The sequence below is a fragment of the Olea europaea genome, chromosome 10 (assembly GCF_002742605.1).
Source record: "Olea europaea var. sylvestris chromosome 10, O_europaea_v1, whole genome shotgun sequence".
In the NCBI taxonomy this organism is placed as follows: Eukaryota; Viridiplantae; Streptophyta; class Magnoliopsida; order Lamiales; family Oleaceae; genus Olea; species Olea europaea.
In genome coordinates, this window is record NC_036246.1 from 23,716,557 (window position 1) to 23,741,881 (window position 25,325).

The 25,325-nt window shown below is 38.5% G+C and overlaps 1 protein-coding gene across 2 annotated transcripts in view; it reads right to left on the minus strand.

Annotated features, from left to right (window-relative positions):
- Nucleotides 1-9,966: 9,966 nt before the first annotated feature.
- Nucleotides 9,967-25,325, minus strand: part of LOC111401569 (protein PAF1 homolog) — a 28,613-nt gene continuing 13,254 nt past the window's right edge. For both annotated transcript variants that reach the window (XM_023029363.1, XM_023029362.1), the window contains exons 8-13: nucleotides 11,560-11,665; nucleotides 10,781-10,867; nucleotides 10,607-10,675; nucleotides 10,453-10,524; nucleotides 10,233-10,376; nucleotides 9,967-10,144 (exon numbers count right to left, since the gene is read on the minus strand). In XM_023029363.1, the coding sequence (XP_022885131.1) occupies nucleotides 10,040-10,144; nucleotides 10,233-10,376; nucleotides 10,453-10,524; nucleotides 10,607-10,675; nucleotides 10,781-10,867; nucleotides 11,560-11,665 (583 nt within the window). In that variant the 3' untranslated portion in view covers nucleotides 9,967-10,039. The remainder of the gene's footprint in view (nucleotides 10,145-10,232; nucleotides 10,377-10,452; nucleotides 10,525-10,606; nucleotides 10,676-10,780; nucleotides 10,868-11,559; nucleotides 11,666-25,325) is intronic.

A 25,325-nucleotide genomic window follows, 5' to 3' on the forward strand; every position in this document is an offset into this window, starting at 1 on the left:
CACACAGGACTATCGGAACAACAAAAGAATTGTGGTTGGCATTGGACAACAAGTATCGTATTGAAGAAGCAAGCAACCAGAAACTCTTGATCGATAATTACTTTGATTTCAAGATGACGGACAGTAAGTTCGTTCTTGTCCAGGTACATGAATTACAACTTATTGTTAGTAATCTTAAGAATGCCGAAATTGTCTTGCCTGATGCATTTCAAGTTGGAGCCATTATTGCAAAATTACCAAGTTCATGGAATGGCTATAAAAAGAAACTCAAACATGATGAAACCAAGCATACCCTTGAATCCCTCATGCGTCATTTGCGTATTGAAGAAGACTCTCGTAAATGAGAGAATAATGATCAAGCGGCAGAAAAGGCAAACATGGTTCAAGGAAATCATAAGGGTAACAAGAAGCGTAAAAACTCCAGTTCTAAGGAAGATTATGCAGAAATCTCTAAGAAAAAATTCAAGGGGGATTGTTTCTACTGCAAAAAATCTGATCATATTGCTCGTGAATGCCGACATCGAATAAAAGACGAGAAGGCAAAGAACGAAAAAACAAAGAAGGATCAAGTAAATGTGACTGATGGAAATCATGATCCAAACTTTGTTGCTGTGGTGGAAGAAGTCAACTTAGTTGGATTTGAAGTAGGATGGTGGCTGGATACCGGAGCTACAATTCATGTAAGTAATGACAAATCTCAGTACAAGACTTACAAAGAATGCACCGATGGAAGAGAAGTAAAAATGGGTAACAATGTTCGTACCAAAGTTGTTGGAATTGGATCAGTTGAACTGAAATTCACTTTGGGAAAGAATCTGACTTTGGCAGAAGTTCTCCATGTGCCTGAAATGACCAAGAACCTGATTTCTGGGGATTGCCTTAACAAGGCAGGTTTTAAGCTTGTAATTGAGTCTGATAGCTTTATAGTATCTAAGAATAATGTATTTGTCGGAAAAGGTTACTCATGTAATGGTATGTTCAAAATGAATCTAATAAATGATAACTTTGCTTATACTGTTGATTCTTTACCTTTATGGTATGTTAGATTAGGCCACATAAATTATAAATCCATTGAGAACATGCATAATTTAGGAATTATTCCTAAATGTAAGTTTGATGATGTTAACAAATGTGAAATATGTGTTCAAGGTAAAATAACGTGTAAACCACATAAATCTGTTATGCGAACATCTAAATTACTTGGTCTTATACATTCTGATGTGGCTGATCTCCCAAGTTTCAAATTGAAAAATCAGCCAACAGCTATTTTTTAACACTATGCGTACACATAGTATAAACGGTGCGTACGCATAGTAGAAGCAAAATTTAATTCGAATTTTGTCAAAACACATCTCGCGTACACACAAAATTAAGTCGTGCATACGCATAGACAAAAAATCAAATTTTGCATTTTTCAATTTCTTTTGATTCTACCAATTCCACAATTGAGCCCAACAATTAGTTCATTATCATTCTATTGATTTTGAACAAATATTCAACAATTATCCTCGATGTAAACTAATGTTGTTTTTGGTCCTCCACTTTCAATTTAGTGCTAGCTCCAGTTCGACGAGGAGGTGCTGACAAGTTAGAAACAAATCAAAATGGTCGACATTGTTAGATATTTTTCATCATTTTGCATGTATTTATTTTTGTTTTGCGAATGATTTGCCACCCCGACTAGTGTATGCAAGGATTTTAAGGGACACACCTATTCAAACGGTTGCCTCAATTTCTATAAATTTTGGACGAATTATCGTTTGCAAAATACATTAAAAAATTTATTCTTCTTTCTTTCTCTTGTCATCAATAAGTTATTTTTGAGTGTCTTCTTGGTTTGATCAAATAGTCACAATTTGAATCAAACGTCTCCATTGTATCCTGAGAGAGATTTTCTATCATACCCCAGTTGTGATTTTGTTGGATAGGGGAGAAACATCTCTTAAAAGATAACTTTTTTCATGCCTTGGAGTTCATTAAGTATTCAGATTTCCCTACATTTTTCTCAACCGTTTTAAGAGATGTCTTCGTTTCAAGATCTGACAGTAAATGAATCTGTGGCACCTTCAATTCAAGTCATGAATCAAGATTTGATTCGTTTTGATCGGTTTGATGGACATAACTACACGCGTTGGCAGGAGAAGGTTTTATTCTTCTTGACAGCAATCAAACTATCCTACATTTTGAGTGATGATCTCACGCCTAGTCCAGAAGAAAAAGCAGACGATTCAGATGAACGCAAGAAGGAATTACAGGAACAGCGAAAGAAACGGAAGGATGATGATTTTCTGTGCAGAGGCCATATTCTGAATGCACTATCAGATTCTGTTTACAGCGTACACAGGACTATTGGAACAGCAAAAGAATTGTGGCTGACATTGGACAACAAGTATCGTATTGAAGAAGCAAGCAACCAGAAACTCTTGATCGATAATTACTTTGATTTCAAGATGACGGACAGTAAGTTCGTTCTTGTCCAGGTACATGAATTACAACTTATTGTTAGTAATCTTAAGAATGCCGAAATTGTCTTGCCTGATGCATTTCAAGTTGGAGCCATTATTGCAAAATTACCAAGTTCATGGAATGGCTATAAAAAGAAACTCAAACATGATGAAACCAAGCATACCCTTGAATCCCTCATGCGTCATTTGCGTATTGAAGAAGACTCTCGTAAATGAGAGAATAATGATCAAGCGGCAGAAAAGGCAAACATGGTTCAAGGAAATCATAAGGGTAACAAGAAGCGTAAAACCTCCAGTTCTAAGGAAGATTATGCAGAAACCTCTAAGAAAAAATTCAAGGGGGATTGTTTCTACTGCAAGAAATCTGGTCATATTGCTCGTGAATGCCGACATCGAATAAAAGACGAGAAGGCAAAGAACGAAAAAACAAAGAAGGATCAAGTAAATGTGACTGATGGAAATCATGATCCAAACTTTGTTGCTGTGGTGGAAGAAGTCAACTTAGTTGGATTTGAAGTAGGATGGTGGCTGGATACCGGAGCTACAATTCATGTAAGTAATGACAAATCTCAGTACAAGACTTACAAAGAATGCACCGATGGAAGAGAAGTAAAAATGGGTAACAATGTTCGTACCAAAGTTGTTGGAATTGGATCAGTTGAACTGAAATTCACTTTGGGAAAGAATCTGACTTTGGCAGAAGTTCTCCATGTGCCTGAAATGACCAAGAACCTGATTTCTGGGGATTGCCTTAACAAGGCAGGTTTTAAGCTTGTAATTGAGTCTGATAGCTTTATAGTATCTAAGAATAATGTATTTGTCGGAAAAGGTTACTCATGTAATGGTATGTTCAAAATGAATCTAATAAATGATAACTTTGCTTATACTGTTGATTCTTTACCTTTATGGTATGTTAGATTAGGCCACATAAATTATAAATCCATTGAGAACATGCATAATTTAGGAATTATTCCTAAATGTAAGTTTGATGATGTTAACAAATGTGAAATATGTGTTCAAGGTAAAATAACGTGTAAACCACATAAATCTGTTATGCGAACATCTGAATTACTTGGTCTTATACATTCTGATGTGGCTGATTTGCATAGTAAAGAATCAAGTATTTATTTTGCATGTATTTATTTTTGTGGCTGATGTGGCTGAATTACTTTTCATCATTTTGCATGTATTTATTTTTGTTTTACGAATGATTTGCCGTCTCGACTAGTGTATGCAAGGATTTCAAGGGATGCACCTATTCAAACGGTTGCCTCAATTTCTATAAATTCTGGGCGAATTCTCGTTTGCAAAATACATTAAAAAATTTATTTTTCTTTCTTTCTCTTGGCATCAATCAGCTATTTTCGAGTGTTTTCTTGGTTTGATCAAATAGTCACAATTTGAATCAAACGTCTCCATTGTATCCTGAGAGAGATTTCCTATCATATCCTAGTTGTGACTTTGTTGGATAGAGGAGAAACATCTCTTAAAAGATAACGTTTTTTCGTGCCTCGGAGTTCATTAAGTATTCAGATTTCCCTACATTTTTCTCAACATACATGAATCTCCTTCATTGGCTGATGTCCAAAGCAGGGAGTTGCAAGCTGCAGCAAAGCATGAATCTCAACTGTCTGATAGTAAAGAAGTGCAAGACTCATCTCTCTAGTAGCAGTTCCTGGCAATGAGAATGTAGGCTTATGTGATGCATAGAACTCAAGATACTCGGCATTTTATTATAATAATTGTATCTTGGTTGAAAATCAGGTCATACTTATAGTGTCCACTCGATGGCGTCCTGTGACTCGAAGTGTCTTTTTTGGTAATTTTAGAGTATTTCCAACAAACTCTTTAAACATAATATCATTCTTATTTTAAAGTCAACTCTTAAAATTATGCTTCAAGAGATTGTTTAAAATTTTAAATGGAGGAAAATAATATAACAATTTGGAGGGTAGCTAATACAAATAAAAGATAGAGAGAAATAATAAATACTTTTTGAGAGTAGTAAAATAAGATGTTAAATATAAAGAGCCTATTGGAATACTTAATAATTTTTAGTCTCTAAATTTATAGATATTATCTAAATTGCAGAGTATATTTTTAAAAATAGAAAGTCTCTTGAAGATACTCTTGATTTAGAAATACATTTCATTTCCATGAAAACTCTAATATTGATAACAAGAATTTATACTAGTAATATTGAGATTCTTGTTTGTGTCCATCATGACCTGGGGATGGATTGCGTACATTTGCTGGGTTTTACATAACTTTGTGTTCTTTGGGCACAACTCGTATTAATCATGCCTTACATATAATTTTATAGCATATGAATAAGGAACTAATACCTTCACAGTTTCTACAATATGGACTCTCTCTTTTGTTCTTATAAATAATTACCTAAATCATATTAGGTAAAATGAAAAAAAAAAAACAAAAATAGGCAAGTCAAATAAAGAAAATATATGAAGCCAATTCATGCTATGCCCTAGGGGTGAACGAAATTCGATTTGGACGATTTGCGCTTTATTTTCAACCCAAACCATTTCAAGTGGTTTGGAAAAAGGCAAAACCATTTTATTTTTCAAACCAAACTAAACAAAACAATAATTAACGGTTTGGTTTGGTTCGGTTTTAATTTGTAGTTTACCTATCGACATTATAATAATATATTTAAAACAAGTTAACATATAAGTTTAAACAAAAATTAATGATGCTAAATGTTAAATTACATTCATACTTACCATGAAACACATGAATAAATTATTTTCAATGTTGGTTGCTAAAAGATATTATTAGAACAAATACAAGTTTCTTCATTTTTATTTACCTCTTTTTGTTTGACTTTCATTGTCACATGACAATTGGTAAAGGTAGAGTCAAATTCTACTATTATAGTTTGGTTACAACTCATTCTGTCTTGCTAGTAAGATGCTAAAAATTATTGAAAATGATATGTTTAGATGTACAAAGATTGATAGAATTTACGTTTATTGAGAATTGATGAATTTCATTATTTAACTATTTAAAAAAAATAGAAGGTAGCAGTACTAGTTTGATAGAATTTGGGAATACTTTTAGTTTACTTAAGATATCGGATGGGGACATGTGTTGTGAACTTGTTAAGCCATGAACCAATAATGAACCTAATTTACTTCTTATAATTATTTCAATGGGCTTATTGTAATTTGTATTATTAAATTGGTATTTACTTCTGAAAAGTGAAAGAGGAAATTACAGCCTGGGCGGCTTTTAATATTCCACTTTCAGAAATCAAGGATTAAATTTCATATTTCAATAATCAGGTTTTAATTAATATTTTATTATCTTGTAAATAAATATTTATTCAACGTAATCATTGCCGACATTTACATTAAACTGAAGAGAGAGTTTTTAAATTTGTAAACACTATCTCTTAAAAATTGATTCATAACTGAATCCTCAAATATCTCCCCTTAATTTCATTCGCGATTGAACTCCATCTTCCATTACTGCATTCACTCTCTTTGTTATCAAGACTTAGCATAAGTGTTTTGACATATTCTGTGCATTGAATTGGTGGCCAAAACCTTGATCTACCATTTGGAAGGGCCATCTCTTAAACAACTTATTGTGTCAATCAACTCCATGAACATGTGTTTTACTGAATCAGAGAGCTCTGAAATTATCTCTTTTGAACTCTTGCCTTCGATTCCCATTTCGCGAAGTTCCACATCCAACCATCTGTGAACGTAAAAAATGAAGAAGGTCGAAAGTCACAAAAAAAGTTTGTATAGAAACCCTCAAAACTCCGATTGACACGCAAAAACCTAAATCGAAGGTGGTAAGTTTATTTTATTGTCCTTTGAGATTATGGGTAATTTATTTTTCAAATTTATTGGGTAAGTATGACCTGCCAATTGTAAATTTGGTTGGAAATTTCTCCGATTCGAGAAATATGGTTATATTACTAAATGTTATGCATATTTATTACCATCTGAAAAGTAGCATGTTTCACTTTCGTCTGTGACCTATTAATATGATCCTTGTGACCAATATATTTTATGACTTTTATGGTGGGTGTGTCCAATATGGACTCATACTCGGTTGCATGAAAAATAGTGTGTTCCAATTTTTTCACCTGGGTTGTATGAGTAATCGACAGAGATGAAAAATTAGACAATCTTTCATGGCGAGTCTTAAACAATTACATTGTCTACTGTTAATTGCAAATATATGGAATGTGTATTGTGACCAACAATATGAACTATGTTGAGACTGTGAGATGTTTTAGTAATGTTTTAGTAATGGTTTTTAGAGCTTTGACTATGTCACCTATGCATACTATTAAGATTCTGTAATGTTTTAGTCACGAATTCTTAGATAGTCAAATGTAATTTCTGTTAGATGATTGTGTGTACATGCACAATATATTTCTTAGATTGTAGTTCATACTTTATTTAATGTGATGCAGGAATGAAAATATATGATTCCACAAGATGTATGGTTTTCCGGGTAATGACATGAATCTATGCCGATGGTGTTTAATACTAGTCGAGCTAAGTTGGACATCGCTACATTATTCTTTAAACATGAGGAGATTAAGAAGATGACAAAGCTGATGAAACCAAAATGAGAGAGCATTGAAATAGAGTGGTTGTAGAATCCCAGTTTAATGACTAGTAGATGTGTTATGTTTACGAATGTTGGGAACAGGATGTATGTATATTTTGAATTATTTATGTTCATGAAATAAACTGAAATTGTGGTTGCTCATATGTCTTCAGATAGTTTCGCATTTCTATTGTTGTTTGAATGTTCAATACAATTTATACTTTATTAGGTCATAGGTCTTTTATTATCATGTATATGTTATAAGGCAATTGTTAAACACAGGTCAAAGATCACAGATTTGTTTGCCCAGGTCACAGGTCACATATTATCATGGCTATATTATAATTCAATTCTTAATCAAAGGTCACATATTTTTTTGCCCAGGTCACATGTCACATACTTATTTGCCCAGGTCATAGGAAAACGATTTTGTGTGCATAGGTGACATAGTCAAAGCTCAAATTTATGATAAAATGTTATAGGTCAAATATTTGTGTACACAGGCTCGGGGTCATAGGTTTGTGTGCACAGGGTACAATTCACATTTGCATGCTCAAGTCACAATTCACAGTTTTAGTAGGTCACCAATATCTATAGATAAAAAAATAATGTAATGATATTGTCGATACGTCACAATTCTCTTACTTTTAAGCATACGATATAAATATTTGGTCAAGGATAATATTGCAACCAATATCTACAGGTCACAATCTACGTATGATACTATTAGTATGTCATAAATACCTTATTTCGATCCTGCAATGTCAGATTAATAGGTCGCAGATCATAAATCATTCTATAACATTGCCTGTATGTCTCACTTACTTTACACTTTAGATGTTGGGTATCAACAGCAAATCCCAATACTGAGGATAGCATCCCACTATTTAAATTTCACTGGTCACAAAACATGTTGTGCAGGTCACAGATTATACATGCATTGTCATTTTTTCAGTGTCATATGTCACATATCTATCAAAATCATCACAGATTTTAATCTAATTTAAAATGTACAATATTTCGTCTCAGGGTCCTAATTTCACAAGAAACAGTTAGGCACCGTTTGATTGGCAATTTATTTCCATAGAAAATGAAATTTGGATGTCATTTTCCGACTTTGGCGTGTTTGATTGAGATTTATTTTCTATGGAATAGGAATTTTTGGATTTCTTGGAAATTGCATTTTTCTTGCTTTTGTGGGAAAATCAATTCCCACCATATGGTGGGAATTGAATTTCCCGACTACTGTTGACTTTTTTTTATTTTTGGACAATGAAAATAAATTCTAAAAATTATTGTAAAAAAATATTTCTCTTTAATTGACAATTTTCATGTAAAACAAAGTCAAACGAACACCAAAAGATAGATGATTTTCTTGATTTTTTTGTTTTGGCAATGGAAATAAATTTCATCCCCAATACCAGTAAATTCAATCCATATAATTGACAATTTTCATGTAAAATAAAGCCAAACGAACACCAAAAAATACTTTTGTTTCAACACTTTCCAAGTGAAAAATTATACTAATAAAACACAATAATTTACAATTCATAGGAAACACAATTTCTAGGTAATTCAGTTCCCTGAAATTCGTTTTCTTTCCACTCAAATTCGATCTTTGCAATCAAACGGACCCTTATAGATAACAATACAGTCATATTTCAAGTGTGCATCTATATTTTTCCACTGGTCACAAATGGATGATAAATTTCCAAAACTGTAATCATTAATGTCATAAGCTTCACATAACAGTAGTTATGGTCGAGCAACACCAATGATGAATGTGCTCCATATAGCAAGCATGTCTGAACATATCCCATTTCTGCAATAGTGCACAAGAAAATTTCAGTAAAAAATATCATTCCTAGTCACAATTCATTCAGATGTAGGTCACAGAGATAATGGAGATTTGTTGACACAGAGAAGAATTATGATCACAAACACAAAACATGGTCACAAAGATAAATTTAAGTGATAGAGAGTTTTTGGTATGTTTTCCATAACTCGGCATGCGTAACAAAGGAATTTGAACGTCACAGACAAAAACTCTTGCCTCATGCACACACATTTTACGCTACAGAATATGGAACTGTGACCAATATCACATTGCCACGACTTTTGGTCACACACTCACATTTGCAATGCACTATGCAATTTTTAATTTTGATTCACCTATAATACTCGATTGTAACCACTATAACATCAATACGAATAAATAATGAAAGTCTTCGTCTACAATCCATTCTTTTATTGAAATAAAACACACTTTAAATCACATATGGATGATAATGCAAATTGTAAAAGCACGCACTGATGACTGATTATGTTCTCTTAATTCGATTGCTTGTGACCTCTGTAAACAAATAATTTTCAATTGCAGTTTTTGTGGGTGGGAATCGCGATGAATTGCGCCATTTTGATATTTCTGGCTTTTTTGCATAGAAATGCAATTTTTTGGAAGATTCTTTTGAAATGGTAACTTTTTTGCATAGAAATGCAATTTTTTGGAAGATTCTTTTGAAATGGTAACTGGCTCCTTGGTTTCAGGAACTATAATTTTTCATACCATGTTTATATATATCTTCTCCGTATATAATATATACTATATATTATATATCAATTTATAACCTGATTTCTGAATATTTGAAATATGTTTCTTAGATTTGAAATTGTGCATACTAAAGATCTTAATTATGTATTGTTCCCAAAGTAAAAACTATAAAATTTATAAGTTAATAAAATTAATATTTTAATTAAAAAATTTAAAAACGGTTCGATTCAATTTTGTGAGATTTTTGAAATGGTTTGATTCGAGGAAAAACCACGGGTCAATGTGGACCTAAACCAACTATTTCGATTTGGTTTGCGATTTTTTGTGCAGCCCTAAGTATGTCCAAAGACTGAACTAAAATTTCAGGTAAAAAATCTTACTACAAAGCTTTCTTTTTCATAACAGTTTATTGTCCAGAGCATAAAAGGAGTAACTAATCAGAAAAATAATCTTCAGCTCCACCATAGTGATCATCAGCATCAGGATGATTTACACCCTTCCCATCCGCACCAAATCTTCCCGTTGAAGCTAAACAATCCTGCTCATATGCACGCCATGAGATGATATTGACATTATAGCTATAACAATGAACACTATGGAAGAATCAAGGGTCACATCAAACATACCTCGGCATCTTTCAATTCTCTGGCAGAAACAGTGGATCTGTTCCTAACCGTCAACCTTTTAGGCACAGGAAAGTATTCAACTGTGTCACTTGATTTTCCTTCCCTCGCTCTCTTTTTCCTTAAAAGGAGCCTTGTCGGAAGTGGCTATTAGAAGTTCGATGTGAATTAGTACAAAGAGGTCTCCCCTACAGAATTTACAAGCTAAAAATTAGAAACTTACCAGATATTTAGCTTCTGAATCACCAAATACCAAGAGATATGTCGTAGGGTCATCTGCATCATCACCTCGAACCTGTGAAGCAATTATCAAGATATGATATGTGAACAGTTGCACTAAAAGACGTTTGAAACTGACAATAAGATACATTACGCACATCAAAGTGATACTCTCGGATACATGAATAAACGATATCTTCGTTTTCATCATCCATATCCTTCTTCAGCTGCCACCATTCAACAAATAAAAGGTGACAAATTAGCCAAGTGAAAAATCAAGGCTAAATCAACAAAAATATTTAAGCACATTTTCATTTTTTAGTATTCTTTACCTCACCAACTGACGGCACCATGTATGACAAAAATTTGTCAGGTCTGTCTGAACTCGAGCTTGATGCCATAAAACTTTTCATAATTGCCTGTACGGTAGATGGATAAATTCAAATCCCAGTGTTAATCCTATACACTCCAATCTTTGCTTGCAAAAGAACATCCTCGGTAGAGTTTTAAGGTTCTACCAATAAAACTATCTGAACAAACTCTTCTCTGCGCATCAAGAGAAATTAGAAGTCATTGAGAAACCAAGAGGTCATACTAGGACTAAGAACTAGGCTTGCAAAGGAGATGATCGATATCAAAATATTTCAACTTTCAGTTAGGCAGGATTCAGATATCAAGAGTCCAGGAGCAAATTGAAAAATCCATACAGAAAAATGTCGAAACTCTACGGCTGTTAAGAAGCTCTAAGAAAATCATTTTCTAGTATAGCAATTCAGAAAATGACAAATCTCAACCTCCTTTATCCCTCCCTATAACTGAGTAGACCAAAGGAGACAACAAAGCAGAAGGAGATTCCCAATTTGCACGCTCCAAGTACCGAAGAGTTTCCAAGCAACCTAACCTTACAAACTTTCTCGTTCAACTATATTAACCCACCCCTCCCACCCACACACACTTTTTCCCATTCTTTGTGAACTCTGTAATCAATAAGAATTTCCAATTTGAGCAACACTTATGAAATGACAACAGAGGGCAATCTATGCTTTGAAGAGAACATTTTTTTTAACAAATAACAATATAACATGTCATGCAGTTTCTGATAAGCCCTTACACGCTGTTCGTGCTCGTCGCAATCTCCTGTGTCTAGCTTGCTGTAGTTTTCTGAATCAGCTGTTGGAGCACTGTCAAAATTGGCAACCACAAACTGGTCACGATACCTGTCATGACAAACACCCATCAGCGCATTAGCTTCAGATCTATGAAACTTGTGCAGATGATTGTAGGTAAATGGTATGTTGATTTCATCAAAGGGGGAAAAGGAAGGAATTTTGATCAAAAAGCACGCAAATTAGTCATCCACAACATTTCCAGTAAATGTCCCAACATTGCACTAATTGAGAACATTTTAAAGCATGCATGAGAAATTGAATGATTCTGGAAATATGTGCTCATGATATTCTGTTGGCTCTAAAGTTACCTATTGGTTGTACTCGAAGCATAGAAAATAAACCAATCTTCAAACTGGTCACATACATCAAATGCTATTTATATTCAGAACTTTGACCAAACATCCTAAACAGACATATTATGGGAAATGTACATGTTAACAGAAGTGGGGTGCAGGGCCAATATGAAACTTATTCACACATCACTAAACTCATTCAAGAACAGAGGGGGTGCAATTCTTCTATCATGCATTCACGTGTCCCTGCTTTTAAAGGAAAAAAGTCATGGATAAAACTGATAAGACAATTGTAGAAACCTAGAATGGAAATTGTATTAATAATAGATTGTAGTTTTCGAGTTATTTGGTAGGGTAATTTATCTCCAGAATTAGCAGATCATGTTTTCCTTTTCTTTTCTTCTAGTGTAGAATAAATTGGATGTGATGAAGTTGTAAAATATATAGAGATACACAGAATATTTTCTCTGTCTATATGGTATCAGAGCTAGGTCCTTCAAACCTAGCAACTAATGGCGGATATCCCTGTCAACAGTAAAGGGTCGATGACCACTGAACCATCAAACGATGGAACCGAAGCCACCTCAATAATGGAGTCACACAGTCCCGATAACTCCTCCTCCTATCCCACAGTTGAAAAACTAAACGAAATGAACTATCAAGAATGGGGCTCAGTCAATAAAGTTAATCATTGACAATAAAGGGAAGATTGGTTACATTACCAGTGATACGAAGAAACCTACAGACCCTGTCCTCTTGAAGAAGTGGAGTTTAGAAAACTTGACAGTGACATCTTCGCTCGTAATTTCAATGAAACCCACTATTGGAAAAACCTATATGACACTGACATTCCCTGCAATCCGATCACTAATTATCCCGACGACCAATTTTAGCTGAACTTGCAATTCCACATATGGAGTGCTCGAGCATGGTCTCCCTGGGCTATCATGCTCAAACACTCCCTGTCTGGCTACTTTACATATTGCGATACTTGTCCTCGAGCATATACTCCCCCTCACAACCTACGATTGTTGACCCTTTAGAATTCCTATGCAATTAGGACTCTAACTCAACCATATACTTGACTCCCGCAAGGATTCTATCCCACATATAATTATGGTATTTGACTAACTCCTTAACTGTACAGGACTCCAACAGATAAGGACATCCAGCTAGTTGAGTCCTACTAGAGGAATGTCGCTTACTATTATAAATACAGAACATTGAGCCATTATTCAGGTACGATTTTCATTATTCTCCAATTTATAGCCTCATACATATAATTTTCTTTCTGACTTAAGCATCGGAGGGGCGACGAGAATATACTTTGTTGCCTTTGTTTCAGGTATCGGAAGACTACGATCGTGCTCAATCCAAATCATCAAGCTCGAAAAATCTGCAGGTACGATTTTTGGTAGCATTATTGGCATCGTCTATGGGAATGCTACCAAAAGCCATGGTTAACACACGATCAGGTCTTCCTGCCGCAAGCTCATCCGCTCCTATCCCTCATACTGCTGAAGATCAACCGGCTCCCCATGAAGAATCGTCAGGAGTGCCCGCACCTCTGCCAGCGGTCATCACAACCGAAGCCTTTGAAGAGCTCCGTTAGCAGGTGGCCACGCTCACGTAACTGTTAAGTCAAAGAAATTCACATCCGTCGCCAGCGCAGGCGGAGCATGGTGGTTTATGGCTGATGCTCGAGCACGACCACTAAATCCCGCAACTGGCGAAGTAGGAACCTCGGTTATTCACAATATGGCCTCGGGCTCGAGATCGGTCGCCATGGATTCCGGTGAAATTGCTCGGATCATTCAAGAAGGAATTACAGCTGGCGTGCAACGGAATGCTCGGGGGCCAACAAGTTTCACCCCTAACACTCCATTCACGCCAGAGATATTGTCATATCTCTTGCCCGACAGATTCAAATATCTTCGCATTAAAGAGCATGATGGGACGACTGACCCCATCAACCATCTCAATGTATACACTGATGTCATGAACTTGCAAGTTGCGCCGGATCAGGTTATGTGCAAAGCCTTTCCACAAACGCTGCCTAATACTGTTAGGGATTGGTTATCGACATTAGAGCCCAACTCCATAACCTCATTCTCAGATTTGGCCGATAAGTTCTCAGCCTTCTTTTCAAGTAGCAAACGAATCAGGAAGACCACGGCCTCTCTCATGCAACTTCGCCAGGGACCAACTCAAACCCTACGAGGATTTATGACAAGGTTCAACAAGGAAAGGCTTCAGATACCCGACCTTCACATCACAGCAGCTGTCTCCGCCCTCAATTACGCCGTAAGATGTGAAGCTTTCAAGATGTCTTTATCAAAGACCCCGCCGCAAACAGTGACCGAGCTCCTCACCCGAGCTGAAAAATACATTAATATGGAGGAAACTAAATCCAAGGAGACTTGGTCCTTCCCATGAAAAGACCGAGAACAAGAGGCAACATGATCCGTCCCCCGGCATTCGGGATAAGCCCAGGAACGAGGCGCCGTCAGCACCTCTCACTCGGTTGAACACCTCTAAGACAAACATCTTGATGGAGGTTAAGGATATGAAAGAGTTAAAGTGGCCTTCAAGGATGAAGTCGTCCCCTGACACAAGATATAGGAGCAATTATTGCGAATTTCACCGGATCATGGGCATACTACAGAGGATTGTCATGCTTTATAGCGAGAAATTGAAGCTCTTATCAAAAGAGGATTTTTAAAGAATTACATTGGTCATGATAAACGACCAAGGAATGATCGTAACAATCGGAAAGAGCCTGGGGCCGGAAGCAGTGCTCAACCCATTGCCGGAATCATTAATATTATCGTTGGGGGCATAGCATCCGATGGAGACACAAGTAGTGGGCGAAAGCAGTATGCCCGCCAACATGCTCATACCCCAAGAGAATCCCGTGATGAAGTCAAAGACATCACTTTTGGAGCAAGAGATTTGGAAGGAATATCATATCCTCATGACGATGCCTTGGTCGTCTCTGCGGTTGTGGCTAACTTCGAAGTAAAGAGGATTCTAGTTGATAATGGCGGTGCAGCAAATATACTCTCGCAGGAGGCTTTTGCCAAAGTGCGGATCTCTCCCAAACAGCTCAAAGCAGTAAAAACTCCCCTATAGGGATTTGGTGGTGGCGTCATTATCGCTGAAGGCATCGTCGAGCTCCCGCTTATATTAGGAACTGGTAATACACAAGTAACGGAGATCACATCATTCTAAGTGGTTAATACCCCAATGGCCTACAACATCATTTTGGGAAGACCCCTACTGAACAAGATCCAAGCTATTGTGTCAACTTTCCACCTGACCATGAAGTTCCCCACAGGTCATGGCATCGGAGTAGTTTGAGGAGACCAAACATCTGCCAGACAGTGCTATGTTACTAGCATCCGAGGAATGAGTGCTGACGTCATGCAACTTTCAGACCTCAAGCTCGAGCTCGAGTCAAGGGGTAGATTGGCCCCCGTTGAAGAATTGGAAGTGGTCGAGCTCGAGCACGGAAAAGTCGTTACTATTGATCGGGATCTCAAGGCCAACCTCCGGGAAGAAGTCATCAATTGTCTGTCCTGCAACATTGATGTTTTTGCATGGAAGGTGAGGGATATGCCAGGGATAGACCCAGAAGTAGCTGTCCATAAACTCAATATCAGCCCAGGGGCCAAACTTGTTAAGCAAAGGAAGAGACAGTTTGTGCCGAAAAGACGTGTGGTCATTCAGGAAGAAGTCGGCAAATTGTTGAGAGCGGGGTTCATAAGGGAAGTCCAATACCCCGATTGGCTCGCTAATATTGTTCTAGTGAAAAAAGCCAGTGGTAAATGAAGGGTCTGTATTGACTTCACAGATCTTAATAAGGCGTGCCCAAAGGACAGCTACCCGCTACCAAGGATTGATAACCTTGTGGATAGCACATCCGGACATAAGCTGTACAGCTTCTTAGATGCATTCTTAGGGTATCATCAAACCTCATGGCTAAAAAAGACCAAGAGAAGACTTCATTCATGACTGATTCAGCCATATATTGCTATAGGGTGATACCATTTGGATTAAAAAATGCTGGGACGACATATCGGAGGCTCATCAACAAAGTCTTCGCCGATTTGATAGGGAAGAACATCGAGGCCTATGTGGACGACATGGTTGTAAAGAGTAAGAAGGTGGAGGAACACATATCCGACCTAGAGGAGGTGTTCGTCACCCTACGAAAATATAAGATGAAGCTCAACCCGGAGAAGTGTGTATTCGGCATAGCTTCAGGAAAGTTTCTGGATTTCATGATCACTCATCGGGGGATTGAGGCCAACCCCAACAAGATTCAAGTTCTGGCAGCAATGGAATTACCAAGGACCAAGAAAGAGATTCAAAATTTGACAGGCAAGGTAGCTGCCTTAAACAGGTTCATGTCCCGAGCAGTAGACAGGTGTTTCCCCTTCTTCAAAGCCCTCAGGGATAATCATTGCTTTGAATGGAATGAGGAGTGCGAGAAGGCTTTTCAAAAGCTCAAGCAGACATTGGAATCTCCTCCTATCCTCACCAAACCCGAGCCTGAGTATACTCTGTATTTATACTTAACCGTATCTCAGAATGCAGTGAGTGGTGTCTTGGTGAAAGAGGTTACAGGGCCCAGCAACCTATTTATTAAGTAAGTAAAGTCCTACTTGATGCAGAAACAAGATACACTTTGACAGAACAACTTGCCCTTGCACTGATAGTGGCAGCACGAAAACTTCGACAATATTTTCAGTCACATCCTATTGTAGTGCTCACCAATTAGCCTCTAAAACACATTCTTCAGAAACCAGATGTCTCGGGAAGATTACTGAGGTGGGCAATTGAACTCGGAGAATTTAACATAGAGTTCAAGCCCCGTCCATCTATCAAAGCTCAGGCCTTAGCTGACTTCATTGCAAAACTCACCCCAAGGCCTCGGGGGCCAGATGGTAGCTCGAGCTCGACCACAGGTGTATGAGAAATTTTCGTAGATGGAGCATCAAACTCCTCGGGCTTTGGCGCAGGGGTCATAATCATAAGCCCGGACATGCTTATAAACATTCAATGCGCACTCAGGTTCGAATTTGAGGCGACCAATAATGAGGCAGAGTATGAGGCCGTCATCATAACCATGGAACTCGCCATACATCTCGAGCTTGAAAATATCAAAATTTACAGTGATTCCTAGTTGGTGGTTGGACAAATCGAAGGGACGTTCGATAGGAAGGACGAGAAGATGAGCTTATACTGCTTGAAAGTGCATGATCTCCAAAGAAAGTTCAAGAGTTGTGAAATTGTGAAAATTTCTCGGGCTGAGAATTGTAAGGCCGATGCCTTGTCAAGATTGGTGTTCATGGGAATAGATGGGCTTCACAAGACAGTCCACGTTAGAATTGTAACCAAGCCAAACATCAACCAGCCCATAGGCATCATGGATATTGATAATGAACCATCGTGGATGGATCCAATAGTGGACTTCATAAAACATGGCAGTCTTCCAGAAGATCCTCGAGCAGCGAGAAGTATCCGGTCCAAAGCTCCGTGGTATTGCATGATTGAAGGAGTTTTATTTCGCAGGAGCCTCATACTTCCGTACCTCAGATGCCTTAGGACTTCCAAATCATCCCAGGCCCTAGAAGAAGTTCATGAAGGAGTATGTGGGATCCATCAAGGAGCTCGGGCAATAGCCTTCAAGCTCATAAGGTATGGATATTATTGGCCAATCAAGAAGAAAGACGCCCAAGAATATGTCAAGAAGTGTGACAAGTGCCAAAGATTTGGTAATGTCATCCACCCTCCCGTAGAGGACCTCACTAGCATTAGTTGCATAGCCCCATTTGAGCAGTGGAGAATTGACATCCTTGGTCCCTTTCCAATAACTAGAGGGCAATTGAAGTTTGTGGCTGTGGCTGTAGAGTATTTCACTAAGTGAGTGGAGGCCGAGCCTTTAGCGACAATTTCATAGCCGAAGTTAAGAAGTTTCATTTGGAGATCCATCATATGCAGGTTCGGGATACCGAAAGTCCTCATAACTGATAATGGTAGGCAGTTTGACAATACACAATTTAAAAACTTCTGTTCCAACCTAAGAGTTGATCACCGTTTGACATCAGTTTCCCATCCTCAAAGTAATGGTCTCGTCGAAGTGACGAATCAGATTATATTGCAAGACCTCCGTACAAGGATCGGGGATGCAAGAGGTTCCTGGTCTGACGAGTTACCTTCCATACTTTTGACGTATAGAACGTCCCGAGGGAAACCCTCTTCATGTTGGCTTTTGGTATTGAGGCCACCATCCCTGTTGAAGTCAAGTTGCCTAGCCAAAGGAGGCTTGAGCCCGAAGATGCAGGGCGTACCACTGAACATCTCGACCTCTTGGAAGAAGTTCGTGATCAGGCAGCTTTAAGAATGGCCTCCTACCAAGATAAAACAGCAAAGTACTTCAATAAAAAAGTGAGGACGCGGAGATTCAGAGTCGGAGACCTTGTGTTAAGAAGGGTCGAAGCAGCAGGTCATGCCCCGAGCAAGGTAGGACCAGTTTGGGAAGGGCCCTTCGAAGTCATACGACAACTCCAAGGAGGCACATACAGTTTAAGGGGATACATCAGACCACTTCCAAGACCATGGAATGCCGAGAATTTAAAGATACAAGTAACTTGGTCTTCCAGTTATCAGTAGTCAGGCCTGCGCGTCAAGGTTCACGTTTTCAATTCTCAGGCTTGCGTGCCAAGTTTTATTTTTCGGTAGTCAGGCCTGTGTGCCAGTCTATTTTTAAAGTATAATAAGAATTAAGCTATTCGTCAAAATATGATCTAGCTACAAAAAGCATTGCCCCGCGCAAGCGATTAAAAAGCCTTGCCCCGCGCAAGCAATCAAAAAAGCTAAGCCACAAACACACTTATAAGTAACATTCCCGAGCACACAGTGCCCAATCAACGACGTGATAGATTTTATAAAAAGGCCATTACTGTCCTCGGGAATCACACTATAGGTCGATACAATTACATTGTCATTCAATCCTCGGGATAAACAGGCATAATATGCTCGAGCCGAATGCATAATGTCAAAAAATGATTTTACAAAATTAAGTCCTCGAGATAATTTGTATACATGCTTGAGCTAAACACAATTTCGAAAATGATTGTGAAATTCAATCCTCCAGAGAGTCAAATTGGTCGAGCATGACAAAAATAAATCTTTGTTGTCGGTGAATAAATATGTCAAGCCTAAAACTTCATTTAGGCGTTGAGATATTTAATTAATCTAGGCGTCGAGTTGTTAACTCATCTTAGGCATAGAGATATTTAATTAATCTAGGTGTCGAGTTCTTAATTCATTTTAGGCGTCGAGATATTAATACATCTTAGGCATCGGCGACAAGTTATTAATTCATCTTAGGTGTCGAGTTGTTAATTCATCTTAGGCGTTGAGATTAATATTCAGACGTCAAGTTATTGTTACATCTTAAACGTAGAGATTAATATTTAGACGTCAAGTTATTATTTCATCTTAAGCGTCGAGTCATCCATTACTCGTCTTAAACGTTGAGCTATTTAAATTTGTCCTGATCGTCAAGATGCCTAAGTCGTCAGCTACACACCCCATACGTTGAAAAAAATCGATAAATAGAACATTAACTAAGATCGAGCAAAATACTTGTTCAAAATACAAAAACATGATCAAAATGAATAATCAAGAAGTCTAGTCCTCGGTATTCTAGCTGGGCTGATCTTCCTCGATGTCGTCAACCTCAATGTCGACCTCCTCATCATCAACGTTCTCCTTGGACTCCGAGAGGGTGAGGTCCTCTGCCACCAGTGGGATAGTTTTCAAGTCCTCGGGCGTTGCGTCTGGCTTCGCGCGAATGAATGCTCGAGCCTTTTTCAGGGCATAAAAGTACGAGCCCATTGCGTATTCGCCCTTGAGCTCATTAAAGACATCATACTTCTTAAACTCCTCGACTGAGTCAGCTCGAGCTTGGACCAACTTCCCTTCATAATCCCTATGAATATTTTCAAGCTTCAGCTTCACCTCCTCAGCCTCATCCTTTATGGCACCAACTTCTTCTCGAGCTTTCATGAGCTCGCTATTCATCTGCTCACGCTCCCTTAGCAGCTGAGCGCGCTCGGCCTCAAGGTCGGCAATTCTTTTATCACGAGCCGCTAGGGAGTCCTCGAGGTCAGTCAATTTGGAGGACTCATCTTTTCCTTTCAAAGATAGACCTCGAGCAATGCTTAACGTCTGGAAAAAATGGACGAACGGAAGTTTAATAAAGCCTTGATTAAAAAAGACGTAAAAATACCTGAACAAATAAAGTTCGGATTACATGATCGACGTACCTTCAGCGTCATGGCCTCGAGGGCCCTCATGCCATCATCAAAGCCAATACTTCCTCGGTACTGGTTAACAATGCTCGGCAAAAATTGGCCTCGGGTTTGGTCCTCTGATGGGACAGAGCATGTTGGCAGAGCCCCATCCTCGAGATCAACGACTTCGATAGGACCTCGAGATTGAGGGATGCTTCGAGGTGTACCCTGAGGGGTTGGGTGCTCAACCCTCTCCCGCTCTATGGCCAGGGATTTCCCCCTTGGCCGTGAAGTTTCGTCGAGGCATTCCTCTATTTCTCGAGCTTGGAATCTCGAGCTCTCTTTTGTCCCCTCTTTTGGCCGGGAGCCCGAGCCTGGGGGACCTTGGACTTCTTGTTAACCGCATGACGTAAGGCAGCAGGATCAAACGTCATTTTTGCAAAATCACCCGACATTAGCACGAGCAGGAGTATTACAAACATAGGTAGAATAACGAAAACATTGAAAGTGCATATCCTACCCTCGATGCCTTTCACATTCGCGAGATCGAGGATGTCATCCCCGAGGACGTCATCTATATCGTACACCAAAGGCTCGAGATTTTCTAACATCAGCCTATCCCTCTCTAAGGACTCAAAATAGGCTTGACCCTCACAAAACCTCGCAGTATCTCGTAAGACCCATTGAGGACTAAAAGGTAGGTCGAGATCTTGAGTCACGATGTAAAACCATTTTTCCTTCCACCCTTTTAACGAACTAGGCATCCTCGGGATCCTAAACCCTCCTCGGGATGAAAGGTAGGCAAAACACTAGAATTGGGGAAGTTGTTTCAGGTCGAACACCATCCTGCATAAGTCTAGGTATGGGGTAATTTCTAGGTACCTACAAGCTACAAAAAAATAGGTCAACATCCTCTACCTATTCGGCACTAACTGCCCGGGGCTCATATTATGCTCGGTCAACAGGGTGACAGAATGGGTGCACGGGCCACCTAAACCTCCCTTTTAAAGAATCTCTGAAAATCACGAACTCTTTTTCCCGAGCTATAGCCATCCTATCCCCATCCTCGAGATGCCTTATATCACAACCCGACATAAGGCCATATTCCCTAGTCGTCGATATCGCTAAGTGTTCCTTAAACCTACAGGGTTGATCTGGGAACCTAAGTGACATCGGATTATCCCGAGCTCGAGGCTGAGCACTAATAGGTACTGCCATCGGTACTATGGACTGTCCTAAGTCCTCGGGTGTAGACCTAGACCCGGAAGACGATGTGTCTCCTTCACTACTCGACATCCTATTCCAAGCTAAGACCTTTCTAAATAAACTTAAGTTCTCGAGCTCTTACCTGATACTGACGATTGCGAGAAAAATTTACTGAGAGTAAAAAAGTAAAGATGAATACTGAAAGGAGTATTTATAGGAGACCTGAGTGGGGGCCCAAAAGTCGCTGGCACAACCGTCCGATCACGCCACGTGTCTACCATCCAAGGGCTCAACCCTTCCACCGCTTTACTCGTTTAGAGCTGATGTCATCACCACGTCAGCTTCGCTCACTCGTCTTCAAAAGCCCAAGCTTTTGCACATCAGTCGCCTTCGAGCCTCTTTGCATCATATCCTCGAGCGAAGGTTTCGAGCATATGTGCACGGGGGCCAATGATACTGACATTCCCTGCAACCCGATCACCAATTATCCCGACGACCAATTTTAGTTGAACTTGCAATTCCACATATGGAGTGCTTGAGCATAGTCTCCCCGAGCTATCATGCTCGAGCACTCCCTGTCTGGTTGCTTTACATATTGCGATACTTGTCCTCGAACATAAGCAGTCCTCGAGCATATGATTCCCCTCAAAACCTACGATTGTTGACCCTTTAGAATTCCTATGCAATTAGGATTCTAACTCAACCATATACTTGACTCCCGCAAGGATTCTATCCCACATAAAATTATGGTATTTGACCAACTCCTTAACTGTACAGACTCCAACAGATAAGGACATCCAGCTAGTTGAGTCCCACTAGGAGAATGTTGTTTACTACTATAAATACAAAACTTTGAGCCATTATTCAGGTACGTTTTTCATTATTCTCCAGTTTATAGCCTCATGCATATAATTCCCTTTCTGACTTAAGCATCGGAGAGGTGATGAGAACATACATCGTTGCCTTTGTTTCAGGTACCGGAAGACTACGATCGTGCTTAATCTAAATCATCAAGCTCGGAAAATCTGCAGGTACGATTTTTGGTAGCATCACTATCTATTTTTGCATGCAGCAAAAGACATATGGGGCGCAGTGAAGGAGATGTATTCTGACTCTAAAACTGCTCTCCAATATTTGAAATTAAGACCGTCTGTGGTAAGCAGAACAAGGAGAAAGGGAAGTGACGGAGTACTACATGGAGATGACCTCTCTCTGACAAGAACTTGATTTGAATTTTGAAGAAGCATGGGAGTGTCCTCGAGATAGAGTGAGATACAAAAAATGGTTGAAAATGAAAGGGTTTACAAGTTCTTAGCCAGTCTTAACCGCGAGGGCGAATACTTGATTGGTGGCCACTACCCTCGATGCGCGAAGTATTTTCCAAAGTGAGAAGAGAGGAAAGCAGGAGGAAGAAGATGTCGAAGGAAATCGGACCTTCTGTAGTGGAGACGTCGGCCCTCTTGTCTAAAGCATATGGGCCCACTATAATGGGTTTTAAAATTGGAGTTAGGGCCTCAAGATATACAATCTTCTAAAATTGTAGTAGGGCCGTCTGAATTTTCAAAAATTGACAAGCTTACTATTACAATCTTCATATCTAAAGGGTCATCTAATGGGCTATCCAATGGGCTAGGCCCAAAGCAACCAATCGAAGGCTAGGACAAAAAAAAAGATACATGTTGGGAAATTCACGAGAAGCCCACCAACAAGAAACTAAGACAATATTAGAAGCCAGGGGTACCAAGCTAAGACAAAATTCTACTTCAAACGGAGAATTCAATTTTGAACAAATGGAGCAAATTTATCAAATATTCTCTAGTCTTCAAACATCTTGTCAGCTTTCCTCTAAAAGTCAATCTAGTTCACTAGCCCATAAAGGTAATTTTCTAAAAGCCTTGCACAGCTCACAATTTAAAACACCATGAATTATTGACTCAGGTGCGTCCGATCACATGACGGACTCATACCTCCTATTCTCATTGTACTCAACCTGTGCCAGAAATGTTAAAATAAAAATTGCAGATGGCTCACTCTCATCTATTGCAGGAAAAGAAAGTATTCGAATATCTGAAACCATAACCATAGAATACGTCCTTCATGTTCCGAATTTATCCTGTAACTTGTTATCTATCAGTCAGTTAACAAAAACTTCCAATTGCTTTGCTAATTTTTTCCCCCTTATAGTATTTTTCAAGACCTTTCATTGCGGAAGACGATTGACAGTGCTAAAGAGTGTGAGGAATTGTACTACTTCAAGGAAGCTAATATGAGTAAACTAGGTCAACTTACAAGTTGTAATTCAGCATTTACTTCTAGATATAGTGAACTTTTGTTATAGCGCTATAGAATGGGTCATCATAGTTTTCCATACTTAAAAAATGTACATTCCCTCCATTTTTTTGAATAAAACTACGAGTGAGTTTCAATGTGAAAGCTGTGAATTTGCAAAATATCAGCGTTCAATTTTCCTAAGTTCCACATACAAACCATCCAAACCATTTGTCATGATTCACAGTGATTTATGGGGACCTTCTCGAAATCATAATCGCACCCATACAAAATGGTTCGTCACATTTATTGACGACCACACTCGGGTATGTTGGGTATATCCACTAAAAGAAAAAATTGATGTTCGCTCAATATTTATAAATTTTCACTCAATAATTAAAACCCAATTTCAAACACGACCTCAAATCCTACGCACTAACAATGACACAGAATACTTTAATGCCAATCTACAAGACTACCTCAAACAATATGGAATAATTTACCAAAGTTCACGTGTCAACACTTCCTAGCAAAATGGGATTGTTGAACAAAAAAATAAGCATCTACTCGAAGCTGCTTGTGCCTCAACGTTTACTACAAACATACCAAAAACATTCTTGGGTAATGCAATTCTCACATCTACATACTGCATCAACCGTATGCCAAGTCGTAACCTTTCCTTCGACACACCTATCCAAAGATTCCAAAAACATTTCCCTACTTCTCGTCTTACTTCAAATCTACCTCTAAAAGTGTTTGGTAGTACTACCTTTGTACACATTCACTCCCATCATCATAACAAACTTGAACTATGTGCAATCAAGTGTGTTCATTGAATGCTCACCCACTCAAAAAGGCTACAGATGCTATGATCCGTCTTTGTTAGCCTAGATGTAACCTTCTTCGAGAACACACCTTACTTTAAAAAACCTTCTCTTCAGGGAGTAGAATCTAAATGAAGATCGGTTCTTGAATTGGGAATTCTTAGATTTTGAAATTCCCCCTAATGATCTAAATACAGAACCCGTCTGATAACCCCCGATTAAATTCACTTATACAATGCATAAGAAGGTCAAGCAAGTATATGGTGGGAAAGCCATCACGTGACAGCAAGACTCCACAGGAAAACTTTGGAAGGAATGCTGAGTCAGTAAATTTGTTAGGAAGTTGTTAGAGTTAGTTGAAGGAAGGGTATAAATAAACATGGGAGGAGGGGAGGGGGGAGGAGATAGTTAAGCAGAAATTAAGTGAGGAAGATTTGTATTTCCCTTAAGTTCTTTTAATTACAATAACGTTCTCTTAATCCAATTTAGGAAGCTTTTCTCAACATTTCTCCTTGTTGCAGTGAGTTTAAATTCAATTCTTGAATTACAGTCTATCAAACGTCACTCTACCTTCTAATGTGTCATATACAGAAGGAAACTTGAACTTAAGTGGAGATATTGAAAAACAAAGTGATAAGGAGATACTAGTTTACACAAGGAAGCCTAAATCAAAGCATAAGGAAATTTTCACACTTGAGACACCAAGAGAGTTGGAACCGGTGATTGGACCTGATGAGAACCCTTATATCTCCAGGTAATGATATATCTATTGCTCTTAGAAAACAAACTCGATTATGTACTCTCCATCCTA